Source organism: Chiloscyllium punctatum, chromosome 18, assembly GCF_047496795.1.
Source record: "Chiloscyllium punctatum isolate Juve2018m chromosome 18, sChiPun1.3, whole genome shotgun sequence".
Classification (NCBI taxonomy): domain Eukaryota; kingdom Metazoa; phylum Chordata; class Chondrichthyes; order Orectolobiformes; family Hemiscylliidae; genus Chiloscyllium; species Chiloscyllium punctatum.
In genome coordinates, this window is record NC_092756.1 from 88,381,486 (window position 1) to 88,402,172 (window position 20,687).

Sequence of the window (20,687 nt, forward strand, 5' to 3'; positions counted from 1 at the left end):
ACATGGAGTATTGTGTACAGTTCTGGTCACCGCATTATAAGAAGGATGTGGAAGCTTTGGAAAGGATGCAGAGGAGATTTACTAGGATGTTGCCTGGTATGGAAGGAATGTCTTACGAGGAAAGGCTGAGGGCCTTGAGGCTGTTCTCGTTAGAGTGAAAAAGGTTGAGAGGTGACTTAATAGAGACATACAAGATAATCAGAGGGTTAGATAGGGTGGACAGGGAAAGCCGTTTTCCAAGTATGGGAACGGCAAACGCGAGGGGACACAACTTTAAAGTGAGGGGAGATAGGTATAAGACAGATGTCAGAGGTAGTTTCTTTACTCAGAGAGTAGAAAGAGTATGGAATGCTTTGCCTGCAACGGTAGTAGATTCGCCAAGTTTAAGTGCATTTAAGTCACTATTGGACAGGCATATGGACGTACATGGAATAGTGTAGGTGGGATGGGCTTCAGATTAGTGTGACAGGGCGGCGTAACATCGAGGGCTGAAGGGCCTGTACTGCGCTGTTATGTTCTAAATGTTCTATGTTCTACGAAACTCAAGTATGGCAGCATTTGTGGAGAGGAAGCAGGGTTAACATTTTTCTGAAGAAGGGCTACTGGACTTGAAATGTTAACTCATCTCTCTCCACAAGTGCTGATAGACCTGCTGAGTTTCTCCAGCAATTTCTGTTTATGTTTTATTAACTCTGGTAAACTTTTCTCAGAATAGCCTCCAATGTATTGACATTCTGCCTTAAATAAGGTTTGTAAAGGACTATATATTTGCTGTGACACTGATTTGCACTTCCTCCAACAGTGATTATTAATGTTGATTCATGAATATATAACACCCTTGAAAGGGACAGGGACAACTTCCAAAACAAAAGGCACAACTGATCTGTTCAGCAAATATGGGGCACAGGAAAGATATCTGGGTGCTCCAATGTTGGGTGAGGGAGTGATTTGTAGATTGGAAAGGAATGATAAAATTAAGCTAAAGTGGGACAAGAAATTTATACCATCTAGACAGATAAAGGCAGCAGATTCACAGGAAAACTACCAGCTGCAAATTCTCCTCCAAGACACATCATCCTTGTCACAGTGTCACTTGAATATATATCAACATTCCTTCACTGTTTCACTGCAGTCTCCTCAATCTCTCTTGATAAAACAATTCCAGGAATTAACCTGGTGAATCTCCATTGTATTCCCTGTGTACCCCTCTTTCAATAAAGACACCTAACCTATCCATCCACACCCTGATGTATTGCAGCATTCCTCCAGCAGTTGTCAGAGACACATTCAATCTTATATAAGATTTTATATATACTATACCTCAGTATTATGAACCCCATATGTTCTGATATACCCAAACCTCACGTCCAATAAACCAGATGCCTCTAACATTCCTTGGCAGAATCAGGGGAAAAGAAAGTGAACATATACAATTTTGCTTCTCCTGCTGTTAACCCATAATAGAATGAGAATCATCATCAAGGAACTGATTAGTCTCACAAGAAGAGGTTTTATTTATGGATGGCTTACAGTAGTTGCATTTCTATCAATAAGAAAAATATAAGAAATATATAGGTTGCTCAGAAGGAAAAAGCCAAATTGATGATGCGAGTCAATCACTTAGATTGGAACAGATTCAAAGAGGTTGGATGAGGTCTTCTCTCCCTGAATATTTATGTTCTGTGGTCCTTGTGCTGAGTAATAGGAATATTTTTCTACATTGTGCGATGGGTGTTACTCCCAATTCAAGTGTACAAAAGCCAGAGGCTAAGTAATCTAGAAAATAGGAATAGGAGCTAAATAGATTTTTAATTAATAATGTGTTCTGGAGAGAGGGCAGGAAAGTGGGGTTGAGGCCAAGCTGAGATCAACCATGATTGTATTAAATGATGGAGCAGGCTCGAGGGGCTGAATTGCCCACTCTGGTCCTAGTTCTTTGTTCTCATTAACCTTTCGGCCCTTAAAACTTGCTCTGCTAATCCATTCCATACATGGACCATCTTTAAGCCTTTCCTAAGAGGGGGGATTGTCACTAATGGGTCCGTATGAATAGAACTAAGATTGCCCGGACTAATTTTACGCAGCGTCTTTGAGACCAGTGGCAAGGGAAGATCCTCATCCAAGAAATCTAGACTGGATTTGAATCTATAACTCTGAAGAGGAAAGCTCAGTGTTGAACCATGTCATCATCCACTATGTTTGGTGGAGGCTCTCATGAAATCAAATCTTTTGCATCCAGGCACTTGACAGAACTGCATGTTTCCAACATTTACTACATTTCCTAATTTCCAGCACTCATTGGTTGCTCCGTTTTTGTGTGTGGGAGCTGGTATGGTGTTGCAGACATTTTAAATGAACTTGAAGGAAGCCATTTTGAAGTCTCCCCACACAGACATGTAGTCGATTTTATCCAAGGATAATCTGTTGGGGAACTCCAACACATGATCGTTCGGGAGCTTTATTTCAAAGCTGTCTCCCTTGAAAGTGACATATAGCTGTGGAAATAAAGAAAAGAAAGGTTTGAATAAGAGTAAAATGAAGCTAAAATTTTCAAACTGGGCCTGCATCCTACTTTAAGAAGTAGGAATAGGCCATTTGGCCCATCATACTGGTTTGCCATTCAGTAAGACCATGCACCAGAATCCAGGGAGGTCTTGACATTGTTACTTTGGGGCAAGATCTCAGCCAGGTGATTGATTTTGCTGACTCCATCCTTGCTAATGGTTGCCTATCATCTTGGCAACCTGACTTCCCATAACAATTGGAAAGCAAATAGATTCTTGATGCCAAGAGGATGACTTTTGCAAGACAACCATACAAAATATTTTCCCTGCACCATTAGTTTTAAAATTAATTATTGAAAGTGTTCACATGTAAAAATATTGCCTCTATGATTTGACTTGCAATCTTTCAACTATTTATCATTCATAGAGACAGCACAGCTGCAAGCAACCTGTGTGGGCTTTATTCGGCAAACTTGTGTGATGTAACTATTCCTCCTGCATTTGCTGCAATAAAACTCCCTGCTTTGATCAGGAGATGCTACTGCACAGTTGGTAATGTGTTATAATTTTACCGCTTCACTATTTGCGAAGGGAAGCAAGGTTACCTTGCCAATGCTTAATATTCAGGCTGCCCTTACCTTGATTTCAATCCCTTTGGTGAAGGGGAACTCCATATCCCTCTGCTCACTGCCCCAGCAGTCATCGCACTTCGAGTTGCAGACAATTACAGCACCATCAACATCATCGTGGAAACGAGGGTTGAAGTGGAGCCCAAGATGACCTTCACTGCTCCCCAAGTTCACTGCAAATCTGTGGCCAGAAAGGAGTTGGAGAATCAACCGTTTTTCCCATTGGTTGTGGTTAGTCTGGGAGGGTACTGCGTATTTCTGCACGTATGGGGCAGAAGAACAGCAACGAGGAAATAACCAGATAAACTGTCCTGTTGGTGAAGGGGTAAATATTATCAAGGACTCTGGGAGAACTCTGTTCTCCACTGGAGACGATAAAAAAAGGTCTCCTCAGTTGACCATCTCATCTGAAAGTTGATGCAGTGTTCAATTTTTTATGCTTTATTATATGTGTCGGCTAACCAATCTATGCCACTGTGCTTGATTGGTCAAGCCTCGGTGTTAAGGAGAGAAAGATAAATAGACAAGTAGAAAGCTACTAGAAGCTGAAAGTTGAAATACTGTATGGTGGAGACATTTTAAGGCATTAATTCTGTAAATAATCTTCATGAAAATCAATTGACATCTTTGCATAACTCGAGAGATATGAAATATTAAAAAGTTTGCATATTTGACAGTGTAGCTTGCCCTCAGTTCTATGCTCACATTTATGGAATGGGGTTATAACCACAATGTCCTTGCACTCTGAGCTTTATCAGTACACTTTCCTTGTATATGTGGACAATACACAAATTTATGCATACTTTTGTACATTGATGTTATATCTGTTTGCAGTTAGAATTTTCTTTGCAGGCATTTGGTCAAGAAACAGGGCAAAGAGAAGAAAGAAAATTAAATCTTACCTGTCTGCGTCATCGGAAATCTTTCCTTTAATCTTCAGAGTTTCTCCGCTCTTCAAATTAATGTTATGCATTTCAAACTATTTTCAAAATTGGAAGGGAAACAATGTCAATACTACCACACATAATGACTTTCCTTTGCAAAAATCCCCACAGATTACCACTATGAACAGGTTTGAATTTGTACACATATTCTCACAAAGGTACTGAGTAATGGAGTTACACATCTGGGATGAAAGAGGAAAGGATGAACAGGTTAGGCCTATATTCGTTTGAGTTTAGAAGAATATAATGTAAAATTGCCACAATCCTACAAGCACACCATGCTGCTGTCTCACTGGAGATAGACAACCAATGATAATTCAACCTGAGAGTGACCATGCCACAGGTGAGAGAAAAGGTTGAGGTGGAAAGTCCTTCATAACATCAGCCCCAGTGCAGGAATTGAACCACACTGTTGGCATCACTCTGCATTGCAAATCAGTTCTTCAGTCAACTGACCCCCAGTTAGAAATATTCAGAGAGTGCTTGACAGATTACATACTGAGAAGATGTTTCCCTTTTTGAGGGAACACAGAATTAGGGGACACATTATTGAAATAAGGGTCCCCCAAGATCATTAGTATTTGCTGGAATTCTGTTCCCGGCAAACAGCAGAGTTTGGTCCATTGAATATGTTCAAGGCTAAGTTAGGTAGGTTTCCTTATTGACAACTGAATAAGTGGGGCCACATCAGAAAGCCATGATGTTGTTCTCCGCCATGAGAGCCTGAGAAAACCACTCAGGCTCCAATTTTTATTTTAACGTTCTTATGTAAAATTGTGAGTACAGAGGAACCTCAATTATCCAAAGGACTCGGGTGGTTAATTGAATGCCAGATAATCGAGTGCCGGATTATAGATAGATAGATATATTTGTTTGGATAATCTAAACTTTGGATAATCAAATGCTGGATAATCAAGGCTCCTCTGTACACACACACACACACAAACATACAAAATATACACAAACATAAACCACATCCACATGCACAGAAAAACCATACACAAACATTTAATAATGTGTGCCTGCTTTTTAAGAACATAATGGTGACACCTTTTCTTCCACAACCTGAAAGCTTTCAATTATTTTACCATGACTCAGTGGTCGGAATCTTTCTTTTACATAATGAGAGGCAAATTGAATTTCTACTGAATAGTACTGGGATGACTGTACATGATAACATTAATCACTATTGATAATGATAGCTGATATGTTTTATGGTTTCTGTGTATTTGTCTGCATCATATATATCACCAGAGAATCATGTTCATGTTGAGCCAGATGTCTTGAAGTTTCTGATCATCATTAACAATTTAGTTGGCTACAAATCACAGACTAACGCAATATAATCTGGTTGCTGTGCTAACTGCAGACTGATTTAAGTAAACATTCTATCCTGACTCCAACTTACATAGAGAGAGCGACTGCAGTTGAGTTGGGTACCTTTACACTGACTCGTCATATGCCATGTCATAAAGGTACAAGTCTGTTGATCTAGGATCTATGCAGTATTAAATCCTTTGAAAATTTTTTTTTATTTATTTGTGGGATGTGGGCATTGCTGCCTGGCCAGTATTTATTGTCCATCCCTTGAGAATGTGGTGGTGAACTACCTTCTTTAAATATTGCAGTCCACCTGCTCTATATTGACCTGCAATACTGTTAGGGAGGGAATTCCAGGATTTTGATCCAGTGACAGTGAAGGAACAGTGATACATTTCCAAGTCAGGATGGTGAATGGCTTGGAGAGGGACATGCAGGTGGTGGTGTTCCCATGTATCTACTGCCCTTACCCTTCTAAATGGAAGTAGCCTTGGATTTGAAGGGTGCTGCCTGAGGATCTTCGGTGAATTTCTGCATTCCATCTTGTAGAAGGTACACATTGCTGCTATTGAGCGTTAGTGGTGAAGGCAATCGAAGATTGTGGATGTGGTACCAATCAAGCAAGCTACTTTGTCCTAGACAGTGTCAAGCTTCTTGTTGGAGCTGCACTCATCCAGGCAAGTGGAGAATATTCCATCACATTCCTGACTTTGCTTTGGAGATGGAGACAGGCTTTGGAGTATGAGAAGCAGAGTTACTCGCCACAGCACTCATAGCCTCTGGCCTGCTATTGTAGCCATTGTATTTATATGGCAAGTCTAATTAAGTTTCTGGTCAATTATAAGCCCCCCAGATCTTGATAGTGCTGAATTCAGTGATGGTAACACCTTTGCCTGTCAAGGGATGGTGATTAGATTATCTCTTATTAGAGATGATCATTGTCTGACATTTGTGTGGCACAAATGCTACTTGCCAGTTGTCAACACAAGCCTGGATATTGTCCAGATCTTGTTGTATTTGGACATGGACTGCTTCAGTATCTGAGTCGTCGCTACTGGTGCTTAACATTGTGCAATCACTAGTGAACATTCCTATTTATGATTTTATGATGGAGGGATGGTCAATGATGAAGCAAGTGAAGATGGTTGCGAGTAGGATATTACACTGAGGATCTCACAGAGATGTTCTGGAGCTGAAAGGACTGGCCTTCAGCAACCACAACCATCTTCCTATGTGCTAGCAATGACTCAAACCAATGGAGAGTTTACCTCCTGATTCCCATTGATTCCAGTTTTGCTAGGCCTCCTTGACACCATCCTTGGTCTAATATGGCCTTGATATCAAAGGCTGTTACTCTCACCACACCTCTGGAATTCAGCTCTTTTTTCTATGTTTGAACTAAGGCTGTAATGAGGTCAGGAGTTGATTGCCCAAGGCAAGGTAATAAGACTTTTTCAGTAAATGTGTACAAGGATGTACACAGGTATTTTGGACTGAATCTTACCTTTTTTCTGGCTAAGTCCAAGGTTTTTGTGGAAGGTTTTCCACTGTGAGACCTAGTAGGTTTTCCTGCAGTACCTTACCAAACTTGACTTGTTAACTACCTACCCTGCCTCGATGGTGTCAATTATTCCCAGTTAGAGTACAGCATGGAAACAGACCCTTTGGTCCAACTTGTCCATGCTGACCAGAAATCTTAAATTAATCTAATCCCATTTGCCAGCATGTGGCCCATATTCCTCCAAATCCTTTCTACTCATATATCTATCCAGATGCCTTTCAAATGTTGTTATTGTATCAGCCTCCATCACTTTCTGTGGCAGCTCATTCTGTGTACACACCACCCTCTGCATGAAAAGTTGCCTCATAGGACCCTTTTACATCTTTCTCCTCTCACCTTAAACCTATGCCCTCTAGTTTTGGACTCCCCTAATCCAGGGAAAAGACTTTGGCGATTCACCTTAGCCATGTCCCTCATGTTTTTATAAACCTCCAAAGGTCACCCCTCAGCCTCCAATGCTCCAGGGAAACAAGCCCAGCTTATTCAGCCTCTCCCACAAACTCTCCAACCCTGGCAACATCTTTATAAATCTTTTCTGAACTCTTTCAAATTTCAAACATCCCAGAGCAGAAACAACTGAATTGGATGCAGTATTCCAAAAATGGCCTGTCCCATGTCCTGTACAGCTGTAATATGACCTCCCAACTCCTATTCTCAATGCACTGTTCAATAAAGGCAAGCATACCTAACGCCTTCCTAATATCCTATCTACCTGCGGCTCCATTTTCAACTAACTATGAACTTGCGGTCCAAGATCTCTTTGTCCAACAACACTCCCCAGGACCTTACTATTAAGTGTATAAGTCCTGCCCTGATTTCCCTTTCCAAAATGCAGCATGTCACATATATCTAAATTAAACTTCATCTGCCACTCCTCAGCTCGTTAACCCACCTGATCAAGATCCCGTTGTACTCTGAGGTAACCTTCTTCGTTGTCCACTACACCTCCAATTTTGGTGTTATCTACAAACTTACTCACTATACCTCCAATGTTCACATCCAAATCATTTATATAAATAGCAAAATGTAGTGGATCCAGCATCAATCCTTGTGACACACCACTAGTCACAGGTCTCCAGTTTGGAAAACAACCCTCCACCACCACCCTCTGTCTTCTACCTTTGAGCCAGTTCCGTATCCAAATGGCTAGTTCACCCTGTATTCCATGTGATCTAACCTTGTAACTAGTCTACCAGAAGGAACTTTGTTGAATGCCTTACTGAAGTCCATATACATTACATCCAGCACACTATCCTCATCAATCCTCTTTGTTATTTCTTCAAAAACCTCAATCAGGTTAAGGAGACTCCATTTCCCATGCACAAAGCCATGTTGACTATTCCTAATCAGTCCTTGCCTTTCCAAATACATGTAAATCCTGTCCATCAGGATTCCTTCCAAAAACTTGCCCACCACAGTGTCAGGCTCACTGGTCTATAGTTCCCTGACTTTTCCTTACAACCTTTCTTAAATACTGGCACAATGTTAGCCAACTTCCAGTCTTCTGGCACGTCATCTATGGTTATTGATGATCCAGATAACTTAGCAAGGGGCCCAGCAATCAATTCCCTAGCTTCCCACAAAGCTCTAGGGTACACCTGATTAGGTCCCAGAGATTTATCCACCTTTATGTGTTTTAAGACACCCAGCACCTGCTTCTTTGTAATATGGATATTTTTCAAGATGTCACTATTTATTTCCCCATGTTCATTACATCGAACATAGAACATAGAACAGTACAGCACAGAACAGGCCCTTCAGCCCACAATGTTATGCCGACCATTCATCCTCATATATGCACCCTCAAATTTCTGTGACCATATGCATGTCCAGTAGTCTCTTAAATGTCCCCAGTGACCTTGCTTCCACAACTGCTGCTGACAATGCATTCCATGCTCTCACAACTCTCTGTGTAAAGAACCCGCCTCTGACATCCCCTCTATACTTTCCTCCAACCAGCTTAAAACTATGACCCCTCGTGTTAGCCATTTCTGCCCTGGGAAATAGTCTCTGGCTATCGACTCTATCTATGCCTCTCATTATCTTGTATACCTCAATTAGGTCCCCTCTCCTCCTCTTTTTCTCCAATGAAAAACGTCCGAGCTCAGTTAACCTCTCTTCATAAGATAAGCCCTCCAGTCCAGGCAGCATCCTGCTAAACCTCCTCTGAACCCTCTCCAAAGCATCCACATCTTTCCTATAATAGGGCGACCAGAACTGGACGCAGTATTCCAAGTGCGGACTAACCAAAGTTTTATAGAGTTGCAACAAGATTTCACGACTCTTAAACTCAATCCCCCTGTTAATGAAAGCCAAAACACCATATGGTTTCTTAACAACCCTATCCACTTGGGTGACCATTTTAAGGGATCTATGTACCTGCACACCAAGATCCCTCTGTTCCTCCACACTGCTAAGAATCCTATCCTTAATCCTGTACTCAGCTTTCAAATTCGACCTTCCAAAATGCATCACCTCGCATTTATCCAGGTTGAACTCCATCCATTACCTTCCATATCTTTCTCCACAGCAAACATTGATGCAAAATACTCATTTTGTATCTCCCCCATCTCCTGCAGTTCCACACATAGGCGGCCTTGCTGATCTTTAAGGGGCCCTACTTTCCCCCTGGCTACCCTTATGATCTTAATATATTTGTAGAATCACTTTGGATTCTCCTTAACCCTACTTCATGTCCCATTTTTGCACTCCTGATTTCCCTTTTAAGTATACTGCTACTGCCTTTATACTCTTCTAGGGATTCACTCGATCTCTTCTACCGTATCTGACATTTGCTTCCTTCTTATTCTTGACCAGAACCTCAATTTCTCTCATCATCTGGCATTCCCTACACCTACCAGCCTTACCGTTCACCCTAATAGGTACATATTGTCCCTTTACCAGCGAACATCCACCCTCAATCAATTTTTGAAATTTCATGCCTAATACTGTCAAAATTGTCCTTAATCCAATTTAGAAGCTTAACTTTTAGATCCAGTCTATCCTTTTACATTATTATTTGAAAACATATGGAATTATTGTCACTGGCCCCAAAATGCTTCCCCACTGACACCTCAGTCACCTGCCCTGCCTTATTTCCCAAGAATCGGTCAAGTTTTGCACCTTCTTTAGTAGGTACATCCACATACTGAATCAAAAAACTTTCTTGTACACATTGAACAAATTCCTGTCCATTTAAGCCCTTAACACTATTGTAGCCCCAGTCTGTGTTTGCAAAGTAAAAATGCCATACCATAACCACCCTATTATTCTTACAAATAACTGAGATGTCCTTACAAATTTGTTTCTGAATTTCCTGCTGATTACTGGGGGGGTCTGTAGTAGAATCCCAATAACATTATCATCCCTTTCTTATTTCTCAGTTCCACCCAAATAACTTCCCTGAACATATTCCCAGGAGTAACCTCCCTAAGTACAGCCATAATGTTACATCTAATTAAAAATGCCACTCCCCCTCTCTCTTGCCCCCCTTTCTATCCTTCCTGTAGCATCTATACCCCAGTCCTGTCTATCCCTGAGCCATGACTCTGAAATGGCTATGTTTCCAAGTCCCATGTTCCCAACCATGCCCAGAGTTCATCTGCCTTTCCTGTTAGGCCTCCTTCAATGAAATAAATGCAGTTTAATTTATCAGTCCTATCTTGTTCTCTGCTTTGTTCCTGCCTGACCTGACTGACTTGCCCCTTTTCCCAACCGTACTAGTCTCAGATGGATCTCTTTCCTCACTATCACCCTGGATTGCAACCCCCCCCCACCCCCCACTTCGTGTTACAAATTTAAATTCTTCCGAGCAGCTCTAACAAATCTCCCCGCCGGTACATTAGTCCCCTTCCAATTCAGGTGCAATTTATCCTTCTTATACAAATCATTTCTACCCAGAGTACAGACCAATGATCCAAAAATGTGAATCCTTCTCCACTGCATCAGCTCGTCAACAATGCAGTCATCTGCTTTATCCTCCTATTCCTATCTTCACTAGCTTGTGGTATCAGGAGTAATCCAGATATTACTAACCTCAAAGAACTCCTTTTTAAATTCTTGCCTAACTTCCTATATTGTCTCCTCAGAATTTCATCCTTTTCTCATCCCGTGTCATTAGTTCCAATGTGTACAACAACCTCCTACTTGTCCCTCTCTCCTTTGAGAATATCTGCACCGTCTCTGAGATATCCTTATCCTGGCACCAGAGAGGCAGCACACCATTGTGGTATCTCACTGTCAGCCACAGAAATGTCTGTCTGTGCTTCTGACTAGAGAGTCCCCTATCACAATTGATCACTTGGAACCTGGCATACCCCTTGTTACATTAGGGCCAGTCTCGGTACCAGAAACCTGGCTGTCAATGCTGCATTTCCCTGAGAGTCCATCACCCCCTACATTTTCCAAAACAGCGTATTTGTTTGAGATGGGGATAGACATATGAGATGTCTGCACTACCTGCCTCCTTCTCCTCTCTTTCCTGGAGGTAACCCGTCTACCTAACTGTATCTTTGGTTTATCTCCCTTCCTGCAACTGTCATCCTTCATACCCCCAGCTCCTGTACATTCCTCATTGTCTCTAACTGCCCCCTAACCAATCCATGCTATCCAATAGGATTTGCAACCAAACACACTTCCTGCAGACATAATCATCAGTAACATGGAAACTCTCCCTAATCACCCACATCCAACAGGAAGAGCACATCATTCTATTAAAAACTGTCTTTGCACCTTAACAATCTACAGACCCAGAAAATAGACAGTCTTACTGCTCTGTAAATACTGCTCCAGCTTAATTTAGTACCTTTTAAAAATATTTTTAGTGTGTAATCAAGAGACAAATCGCAATAAAAACATAATCAAAAAAGAACCGATTCTACTCACTTGAAGGTTTACAGAAGAACAGTAAGGTTACACTTAAAAACTAGCAATTAGCTGCTCTTCTGTGTGAGCGACCTCCCCCGCACCCCACACCCCACCCCCTGACATAGGTTTCTCCAAGATCAGCTGTAAATTTAGTTGTTTGTTAATTTTACTTAGATGAATTCCAATGTCTATAGATACTTGAAATAAAACAGCAGAGGCAGTTAGCTATGCAGCTTGCTAGCTGGGTTAGACAGCTGTGCAGATTTTACTACTCCGTTTGGTTTACTTCCCATATGGTCACTGTCTTTGTTTCTCTTCTTCCTTTTTAAAGTGTCATTGTTTTCGTCTTTTTCCCCAAATTTACAAAACAATGCAACAGCTTGTAAAACTGTAATTACTGCTCCTATAATTCAAGCAAATCGGCTCCAACACTCAAAATACCTCAAAAAAGAGAGCAGCTCTTACAGCCTCAATTTTTAACCCATCCTCCATCTTAGATTACTGATTCAGAATCACCGGAGAGAAAAGAGAGAGAAATGATGCAATCAAAGTCAGCTGATTCAACCACCACTAGTGGGCACTGACTTGCTGAAAGTGTTGCATGGTAATCAACACATTACAATTGAAAGGAAGTACTTGTTGCCAGTGAGTAAACTTGTTCATTGCCTGAACATAAGCCTTAGACAATTCTGCTATTAGTATTATTGAACCTGTATTGATCCAGTGTAGTACAAAGACCTTACAGTGCAAACATCAGAGGACAATTGTTCAGCCATAATTGTTGAGAGAGATGATGACGTTTTGAAAAGGTTGTGTTTCCTTCCTTTGGAACAGAGGTGACCAAAGGGACATCTAATTCAGGTATACATGCCCAGTAAGAATAGGTAGGAAGGAGCTTCAGTAGAGACGTCAATAGCCAGGGAACATCAATTTAAAGTTTGATAGAAAGATTACAGGAGAGTTGAAGAAAACGCTTTTTCAATGAGGAGGTCATAGAATCATAGGGATGTACAGCATGGAAAAAGACCCTTCGGTTCAACTTGTCCATGCCGATCAGATATCCCAACCCAATCCAGTCCCACCTGCCAGCACCCGGCCCATATCTTTCCAAATCCTTCCTATTCATATATCATCGAGATGCCTTTTAGATGTTGTAATTGTACTAACCTCCACCACTTCCTCTGGCAGCTCATTCCATACACGTACCACCCTCTGAGTGAAAACGTTGCCCCTTAGGCCTCTTTTATATCTTTCCCCTCTCACCCTAAATCTATGACCTCTAGTTCTGGACACCCCCACACCAGGGAAAAGACTTTGTCTGTTTATCCTATCCATGCCCCTCATGATCTTATAAACCTCTATAAGGTCACCCCTCAGCCTCCGACGCTTCAGGGAAAACAGCCCTAGCCTATTTCAATCTCTCTTTATAGCTCAAATCCTCCAACCCTGGCAACATCCTTGTAAATCTTTTCTGAACCCTTTCAAGTTTCACAACATCTTTCCAATTGGAAGGAGACCAGAATTGCATGCAGTATTCCAACAGTGGCCTAACCGATGTCCTTTTACAGCCACAACATGAGCTCCCAACTCTTGTACTCAATACTCTGACCAATAAAGGAAAGCATACCAAATGCCTTCTTCACTATTCTACCTGCACCTCCACTTTCAAGGAGCTATGAATCTGCACTCCAAGGTCTCTTTGTTCAGCAACATTCCCAAGGACCTTACCATTAAGTTATACTTCCTGCTAAGATTTGCTTTCCCAAAATGCAGCACCTCGCATTTATCTAAATTAAACTCCACCTGCCATTTCTCAGCCCATTGGCCCATCTGGTCCAGATCCTGTTGTAATCTGAGGTAACCCTCTTCGCTGTCCACTACACCTCCAATTTTGGTATCATCTGCAAACTTACTAATTATACCTCTTATGCTCACATCCAAATCATTTATATAAATGATGAAAAGTAGTGGACCCAGCACTGATCCTTGTGGCATTCCACTGGTCACAGGCCTCCAGTCTGAAAAACAACCCTCCATCACCACCCTCTGTCTTCTACCTTCAAGCCAGTTCTGTATCCAAATGGCTAGTTTTCCCTACATTCATTAGATCAAACCTTGCTAACCAGTCTCCCATGGGGAACCTTGTTGAACACCTTACAGAAGTCCATATAGATCACATCTATCCCTATGCCCTCATCAATCCTCTTTGTAACTTCTTCAAAAAACTCAATCAAGTTTGTGAGACATGATTTCCCACGCACAAAGCCATGCTGACTATCACTAATCAGTCCTTGCCTTTCCAAATACATGTACATCCTGTCCCTCAGGATTCCCTCCAACAACTTGCCCACCATCGACGTCAGGCTCACTGGTCTATTGTTCCCTGACTTGTCCTTACCACCCTTCTTAAACAGTGGCACCACGTTAGCCAACCTCCAGTCTTCCAGCACCTCAGCTGTGACTATTGATGATACAAATATCTTAGTAAGAGGTCCAGCAGTTACTTCCCGAGCTTCCCACAGAGCTCTAGGATCTCCCTGGCAGTATATTAGTCCCCTTCCAATTTATGTGAAATCCGTCCTTCTTGTACTGTCACTTCTACCCCAAAAGAGCTTCCAATGATCCAAAAATTTGAATCCTTCTCCTGTACATCAGCTCCTCAGCCATGCATTCATCTGCTCTATCCTCCTTTTTCTGCCCTCACTAGTTCATAGCACCGTGAGTAATCCAGATATTACTACTCTCGAGGACCTCCTTTTTAAATTCCTGCCTAACTCTGTTATCTCCCTTCAGAATCTGAACCTTTTCCCTTCCTATGTCATTGGTTCCAGTGTGTACAATGACCTCCTGCTGGCCCCTCTCCCTCTTGAGAACATTCTGCACCCTCTATGAGACATCCTTGATCCTGGCACCAAGGAAGCAACACACCATTCTGATTTTTCGCTGCTGGCCACAGAAACATCTGTCTGTACCTCAGACTAGAGAGCTCCCTAACACAATCAATCTCTTAGAACCCGATGTACCCCTCATTGTTTTAGAGCCAGTCTCAATACCAAAAACTTAGCTGTTCATGCTACGTTCCCCTGAGTATCCATCAACCCCTACATTTTCCAAAACAGCATACTTGTTTGAAATGGGGATAGGCACAGAAGAATCCTGCACTAATTCCCTACCTCTCTTACCTTTCCTGGCGTTAACCCACTTATGTGACTGTATCTGTGGCTTTTCCCCCTTCCTATAACTGCAATCCATCACATCCCCTTGCTCTTATAAATTCCTCATTGCCTCTAACTGTCTCCAACTGATCCATTCGATCTGATAGGATTCACAACTAATGGCATTTATTGCAGATATAATCCTCAGTAACCTGTAAACTCTCCCTAAATGCCCACATCCGACAAGAAGAACATATCACTCTACTAAAGGCCATTTTTGCTCCTTTCAATCTACAGACCCAGAAAATAGCACTGTTTTATTCCTCTACAAAATACTGCTCCAGGTTAAATGAATACTTATGGCTTATATTTTAAGTTTAATCGAGAAATACCACAATAAAACAGAATCAAGAAAGAATCAACTTTACTCACTACTGCAGACTTACTGTAAGGCTACGCTTAACATATCCACTTATCTGTTTCTGTGCTGTGACCTCTCCCAAACAGGTTCCTCCAAGATTAGTTGTGAATTTTACTGCTGGTTAATTTTCCCAGACATACTCAGATGTCCAGCGATACATGAATTCAAACAGTAACTGTGTAGGCATTTCAAGACATCCAGCACTTCCTCCTCTGTAACATGAACTATTTCCCTACATTCTATATCTTCCATGTCCTTTTCCACAGTAAATACTGATGCAAAATACTTGTTTAGTATCTCCGCCATCTCCTGGGGCTCCACACAATGGCTGCCTTGCTGATCTTTGAGGGGTCCTATTCTCTCCCTAGTTACCCTTTTGTCCTTAATGTATTTATAAAAACCCTTTAGATTCTCCTTAATCTTATATGCCAAAGCTATCACATGTCCCCTTTTGTCCTCCTGATTTCTTTCTTTAGTACACTCCTTCTGCCTTCTGCCTTTATACTCTTCTAAGGATTCACTTGATCTATCCTGTCCATACCTGACATATGCTTCCTTCTTTTTCTTAACCAAACTCTCAATTTCTTTAGTCATCCAGCATTCCCTATACCTACCAGCCTTCCCTTTCACCCTGACAGGAATATACTTTCTCTGGATTCTCATTATCTCATTTCTGAAGGCTTCCCATTTTCCAGCCATCCCTTTACCTGCAAACATCTGCTCCCAATCAGCTTTTGAAAGTTCTTGCCTATTACCGTCAAAATTAGTCTTTCTCCAATTTAGAAATTCAACTTTTAGTTCTGGTCTATCCTTTTCCATCACTATTTTAAAACGATTAGAAGTTGAAAGTTTGGTTAAGAGAAAGAAGGAAACATATGTCAGGATAGATCAAGTGAATCCTTAGAATAGTAAAAAGGCAGAAGGAGTATACTTAAGATGGAAATCAGGAGGGCAAAAAGGGGACATGTGATAGCTTTGGAATATAGAGTTAAGGACAATTCAAAGGGTTTTTACAAATATATTAAGAACAAAAGAGTAACTAGGGAGAGAATAGGGCCCCTCAAAGATCATCAAGGCGGCCTTTGTGTGGCGCCGTGAGCCGTAGGAGACAGAGGAGATACTAAACGATTATTTTGCATCAGTATTTACTGTGGAAAAGGACATGGAAGATATAGAATGCAGGGAAATAGATGGTGACACCTTGAAAAATGTCCATATTACAGAGGAGGAAGTGCTGGATGTCTTGAACACTTAAAAGTGAATAAATCTCTCACTGCATGAAAAGATGGCACAAACAGAAATTCTCAACGTATTTCAAAAAAACTTGGGCAAGTCAAACAAAACTATAGGAATTGGAAAGTCAGTACAGACAGCTGCCACAAACATGACCTCCTGTTTTGTTGTGAATTTATATGAATCTATAAATACAATACTTCCTTTTAATGATTAGTAGTATCACATTATACCATGTCCCTTCTATTCATTTGGTCCCCTATCTATATTGCTTTCCTGATAAGGCCCACCCACTTATGGTTTATGTCTTAATAATCCTTTTTATTGCAATTTCCTGCTGAGGTGTTACTCATTGCCACTTACTAAATGTATTTTTGAGAGAGAGAGAGAGAGAGATGATGCAATCCAAGTAAGCTAATTCAACCGCTGTCAGTAAACGGAGCATTATATCCTCTTGGAATCCACTTACAAAATCTTGGTTTTCCCCGAAGGAATATAGAGTTATTATGAGGAACCTGACCACTCTCATCTTTTTTCTTGAAAATTCTTTTTAAATTATTGGCAAATCTAGGTGAAGGATCAAAGTCTGCAGCAATTGGGTTGGAAAGAGTGGTAGAGAAGATTGAACTTAAGAAGATAAGAAACAGAGTAGGCTATTTGGCACCTCGGGTCTGTACCACCATTTAATAAGTTTATGGCTGATTTGATTTGGCGTCTTCTTCACTTTCCTGAATGTTCCTCCATGGCCCTTGACTCCATTGTGGAGGGGGAGAAATTTCTTCACCCAGGGAATGGGTGAGCCTGGGGAATTCTCTGCTCAGAAAGTGGTTGAGGCCAAAACATTGAATATTTTCAAAAAGGAGTTAGATCTGATTATTTGGGCTAAAGGAATCAATGGGTCTGGGGAGAAAGCAGGATCAGGGTACTGAGTTGAATGATCAGCCATGATCATATTGAAAGATAGAACAGGCTCGAGACCTGAATGGTCTACCCCTGTTCCCATTTTCTACATTTCTGTTTTTCTCAATATGAAATCTGTCTGTAGCTCAGCCTTGAATATTTTCTATGGCTGACAATGCAGAGGGTAAACCATTGTACACCCTGGTGCTTTCAAATTTCAAATAGCCCAACATAGCTTAGTGTTGAAGTGACTGGACAAAGTAACAACTTGCATTTTGATACCTTTCACAGGAAAACCTAAGGCCCTTTATAGGGTTAGAATCTGACAAAATAAAATTTACACCCAAGGTGAAGGGATGACCTGAAACACCATTAACGATATAGGGTTTTAACGAGTTGTAAAGTAGAAATGGTGGGAGGGAACTCAGAGCATGGGCCAGAAAATCTATTTCAATATGAACACTAATGATAAAGCACATGCTTATATTGATGGTCAACTTCAAATATGGTGAAGTGACTTTAAGAAGCACTTGTAGCACATCAACTAAATCAAGAGAAGCTATACTCAAAATAATTTGTACTTCCCCAGTCTATATGTACTCTGCTTGATGCCCTGCAGACCATTTAACATCCCCAGTGTGGAATCAAGAGGCAACACCTACCCTCAAAAGTCTTGAGTGGGAGAAATTTGGATAAAAACAATGACTTTTAATTGTATAACATCTTTTACATGAGAGGGGGTGCCAAGGCACAACACAGGATTATTCTACGAAATTGAACTACAAACATTGAGATATTGGGTCCAGTGAACAAAGCTTGAACAATGAACAAAGAGCCAAGTTTTGAAGAGTGTCTGAAAGGAGGAAAGTGAGATAAACGGCAGAAACATCTAAGGAGATAATTCCAGAATTTAGGCTCAGGGAACTGAAAGCACAGTCACTAATGATGGAGAGATTAAAACCATGAATGCACAAGACACCAGAATTAAGAACAGTCAACATTTACCAACCATTCGCCTTGATCCAATAAACACTTAACAGCAAAATACTACGGATGCTGGAAATCCGAAATAAATACAGAAAATGCTGGAGATACCCAGCAAGTCTGGCAGTATCTATGGGTAGAGAGAAACAGTTAAAGTTTTGAGTCTGGTGTGACACCTCAGAACTGAAAGGTGTTGAAAATTATTTTTTACTTTGCACAGGTTCAGAGTGGGAGAAAGAAGAGAGATGGAATAGAGACCCAGTGTAAAAAACAAAGGGGTTGTTGACAATGGAGAAAAGAAAGATGTAAAATGGGTGTAAATTAAGAAATGAAAGGGAGAGAATTAGTGTTGTCTCCTATATGCAAAGTAATCAAGACACCAAAACGACATGGCTCTGAGGCAAGAGTAGAACAAGATGTTTCTTTCCCCAAAGAGGAAATAATAAAATTTAAACAGCAAGAATGAAATAAGTTTTACATCAATGTTTCCAACTTGTAAGCATCCTGTATACTGAATTACAGCTGATCTCGGCCTCATCTGTATTTACCCATCGCAATTCAATGACTCGATTTCCTTGACTAACAGGGATATTACTATTCTCAGGTTTCAAACTGCAGTTGTTCCCCTCTATGATCACAATCCTTTCTGAAAGATTCTACACTCCTTGATGTGGAGGTGGAAAAGCTTGAATTTTAAGATTGTGTCACTTCACTATTGAATATCTCAGAAGTAGATTTTCTAAACCAACCTGTCGGACTGTAAAATTGTACAACACAGAGGAGGCCATTTGTTCAATCAAGACTGGGCTGGCTATTTCCTGGTTTTTCCCCATATCGCTTGAACCTTTACTCCTTCTTCAATAACAGTCAAATTTGTTCAACGTGATTTTAAGCATTTGTATAAAGTTTCCTCTTTGCCTACTCTGCTCCAAGAATTTTATTCCTGATGAAGGGCTTTTGCCCGAAACGTCAATTTCGAAGCTACTTGGATGCTGCCTGAACTGCTGTGCTCTTCCAGCACCACTAATCCAAGAAATCAAACCCACCTCCTTCACATTGCTCATTCATTGTGATCCCTCAATCCAAATAAATCTTTTCCGTGCCCTTTGCAAAGCCTTCACCTCATTCCAAAAGATTGGTGCCAAGAATTGGAAGCAATACTTCAAGTAACTTGAATCCTTTTAAATGCTGAAATCTTATTGGCAATCAGGCTTCCCATATTCTAACCTAATTTTATCTTCCTTGCATTGCATTTGCATTCCTGCAAAAAATTAAGGTCTGGCTTGTATGAATTAGTGTGACTGAAACCGTTTCTGTATCTGAGGGGAGTCAAATTATAAACAAAACATCAATTCCATGTTTTGAAATGAGCCAGAGATTAGCTTTTTGTTTAATGGCATTTCAAGTAAAACATAACATTAACTTGAGTATGCTTCCTCTTTAAACTTTCGACAATTTGGCAGTACTCTACTGAAAAGGGTCTTGGTCCCTTCTCCTGGTTAAACACAAAGACAAAATAATAAACAACTTGACAGTCCATGTACTCTACTCACCGACATCTTGTATCTACAGAGGAAGCTTAAGTATGTGAGGGAAGTTGTGACAGTCTTGTGAAGAGACAAACATTAGCAGAACTGAGCGCATATATCAGCCAAAGTGTGTTAATCATTGATCATGTTGCGTATCAGTTTTAAGTCCACTTGCAAATGATTTATAACAGTAATACAAATACAAAGCACTTTTCACTACAATGAAATGTCACACTTTGCAGCACATTAAATGCTTTTGATATGTAGTCACTGCTATAATGGAGGAAATGTGACAGTCAATTTATACAGCAATATAATATAATTAAGAACTATGGCTGTTGGAAATCTGAAATAAAAAAATGCTTGAGAAACTCAGCAGGTCTGGCAGTATACATGGAGAGAATTTATGGGTGGCACGGTGGCACAGTGGTTAGCACTGCTGCCTCACAGTGCTAGGGAACCAGGTTCAATTCCCGCCTCAGGCGATTAACTGTGTCTCCCAGTGTCTGCATGTGTTTCCTCCAGGTGCTCCAGTTTCCTCCTACAGTCCAAAGATATGCAGGTCAGGTGAATTGGCCATGCTAAATTGCCCGTAGTGTTAGGTAAAAGGGGTAAATGGATGGGTGGGTGGCGGGTCGGTG

At 41.0% G+C, this 20,687-nt stretch overlaps 1 protein-coding gene across 2 annotated transcripts; it reads right to left on the reverse strand.

Moving 5' to 3' along the window:
- Positions 1-1,487: 1,487 nt before the first annotated feature.
- Positions 1,488-20,167, reverse strand: LOC140489291 (galectin-2-like). Of its 2 annotated transcripts, none has more exons than XM_072588679.1 (4): positions 20,071-20,167; positions 4,036-4,112; positions 3,143-3,314; positions 1,488-2,495 (listed from the first exon to the last, which is right to left on the reverse strand). In XM_072588679.1, the coding sequence occupies exons 1-4, from the start codon at positions 20,074-20,076 to the stop codon at positions 2,349-2,351; spliced, it is 402 nt and encodes a 133-aa protein (XP_072444780.1). In that variant the 5' UTR covers positions 20,077-20,167; the 3' UTR covers positions 1,488-2,348. The 2 variants fall into 2 exon arrangements, with proteins under 2 accessions (XP_072444780.1, XP_072444779.1); XM_072588678.1 differs by lacking the exon at positions 20,071-20,167 and adding an exon at positions 12,266-12,322.
- Between the last annotated feature and the right edge of the window lie 520 nt (positions 20,168-20,687).

What these genes read in the sequence shown, in the direction of transcription:
- LOC140489291 (XM_072588678.1), bottom strand. Translation starts at nt 12,316, where the DNA reads ATGGAGGATGGGTTAAAAATTGAGGCTGTAAGAGCTGCTCTCTTTTTT. An exon ending in GAGCTGCTCTCTTTTTTGAG is followed by an intron (nt 4,113 to 12,265) that starts GTATTTTGAGTG and finishes TTTTGAAAATAG; the next exon opens with TTTGAAATGCATAACATTAA. An exon ending in CCAAAGGGATTGAAATCAAG is followed by an intron (nt 2,496 to 3,142) that starts GTAAGGGCAGCC and finishes TTATTTCCACAG; the next exon opens with CTATATGTCACTTTCAAGGG.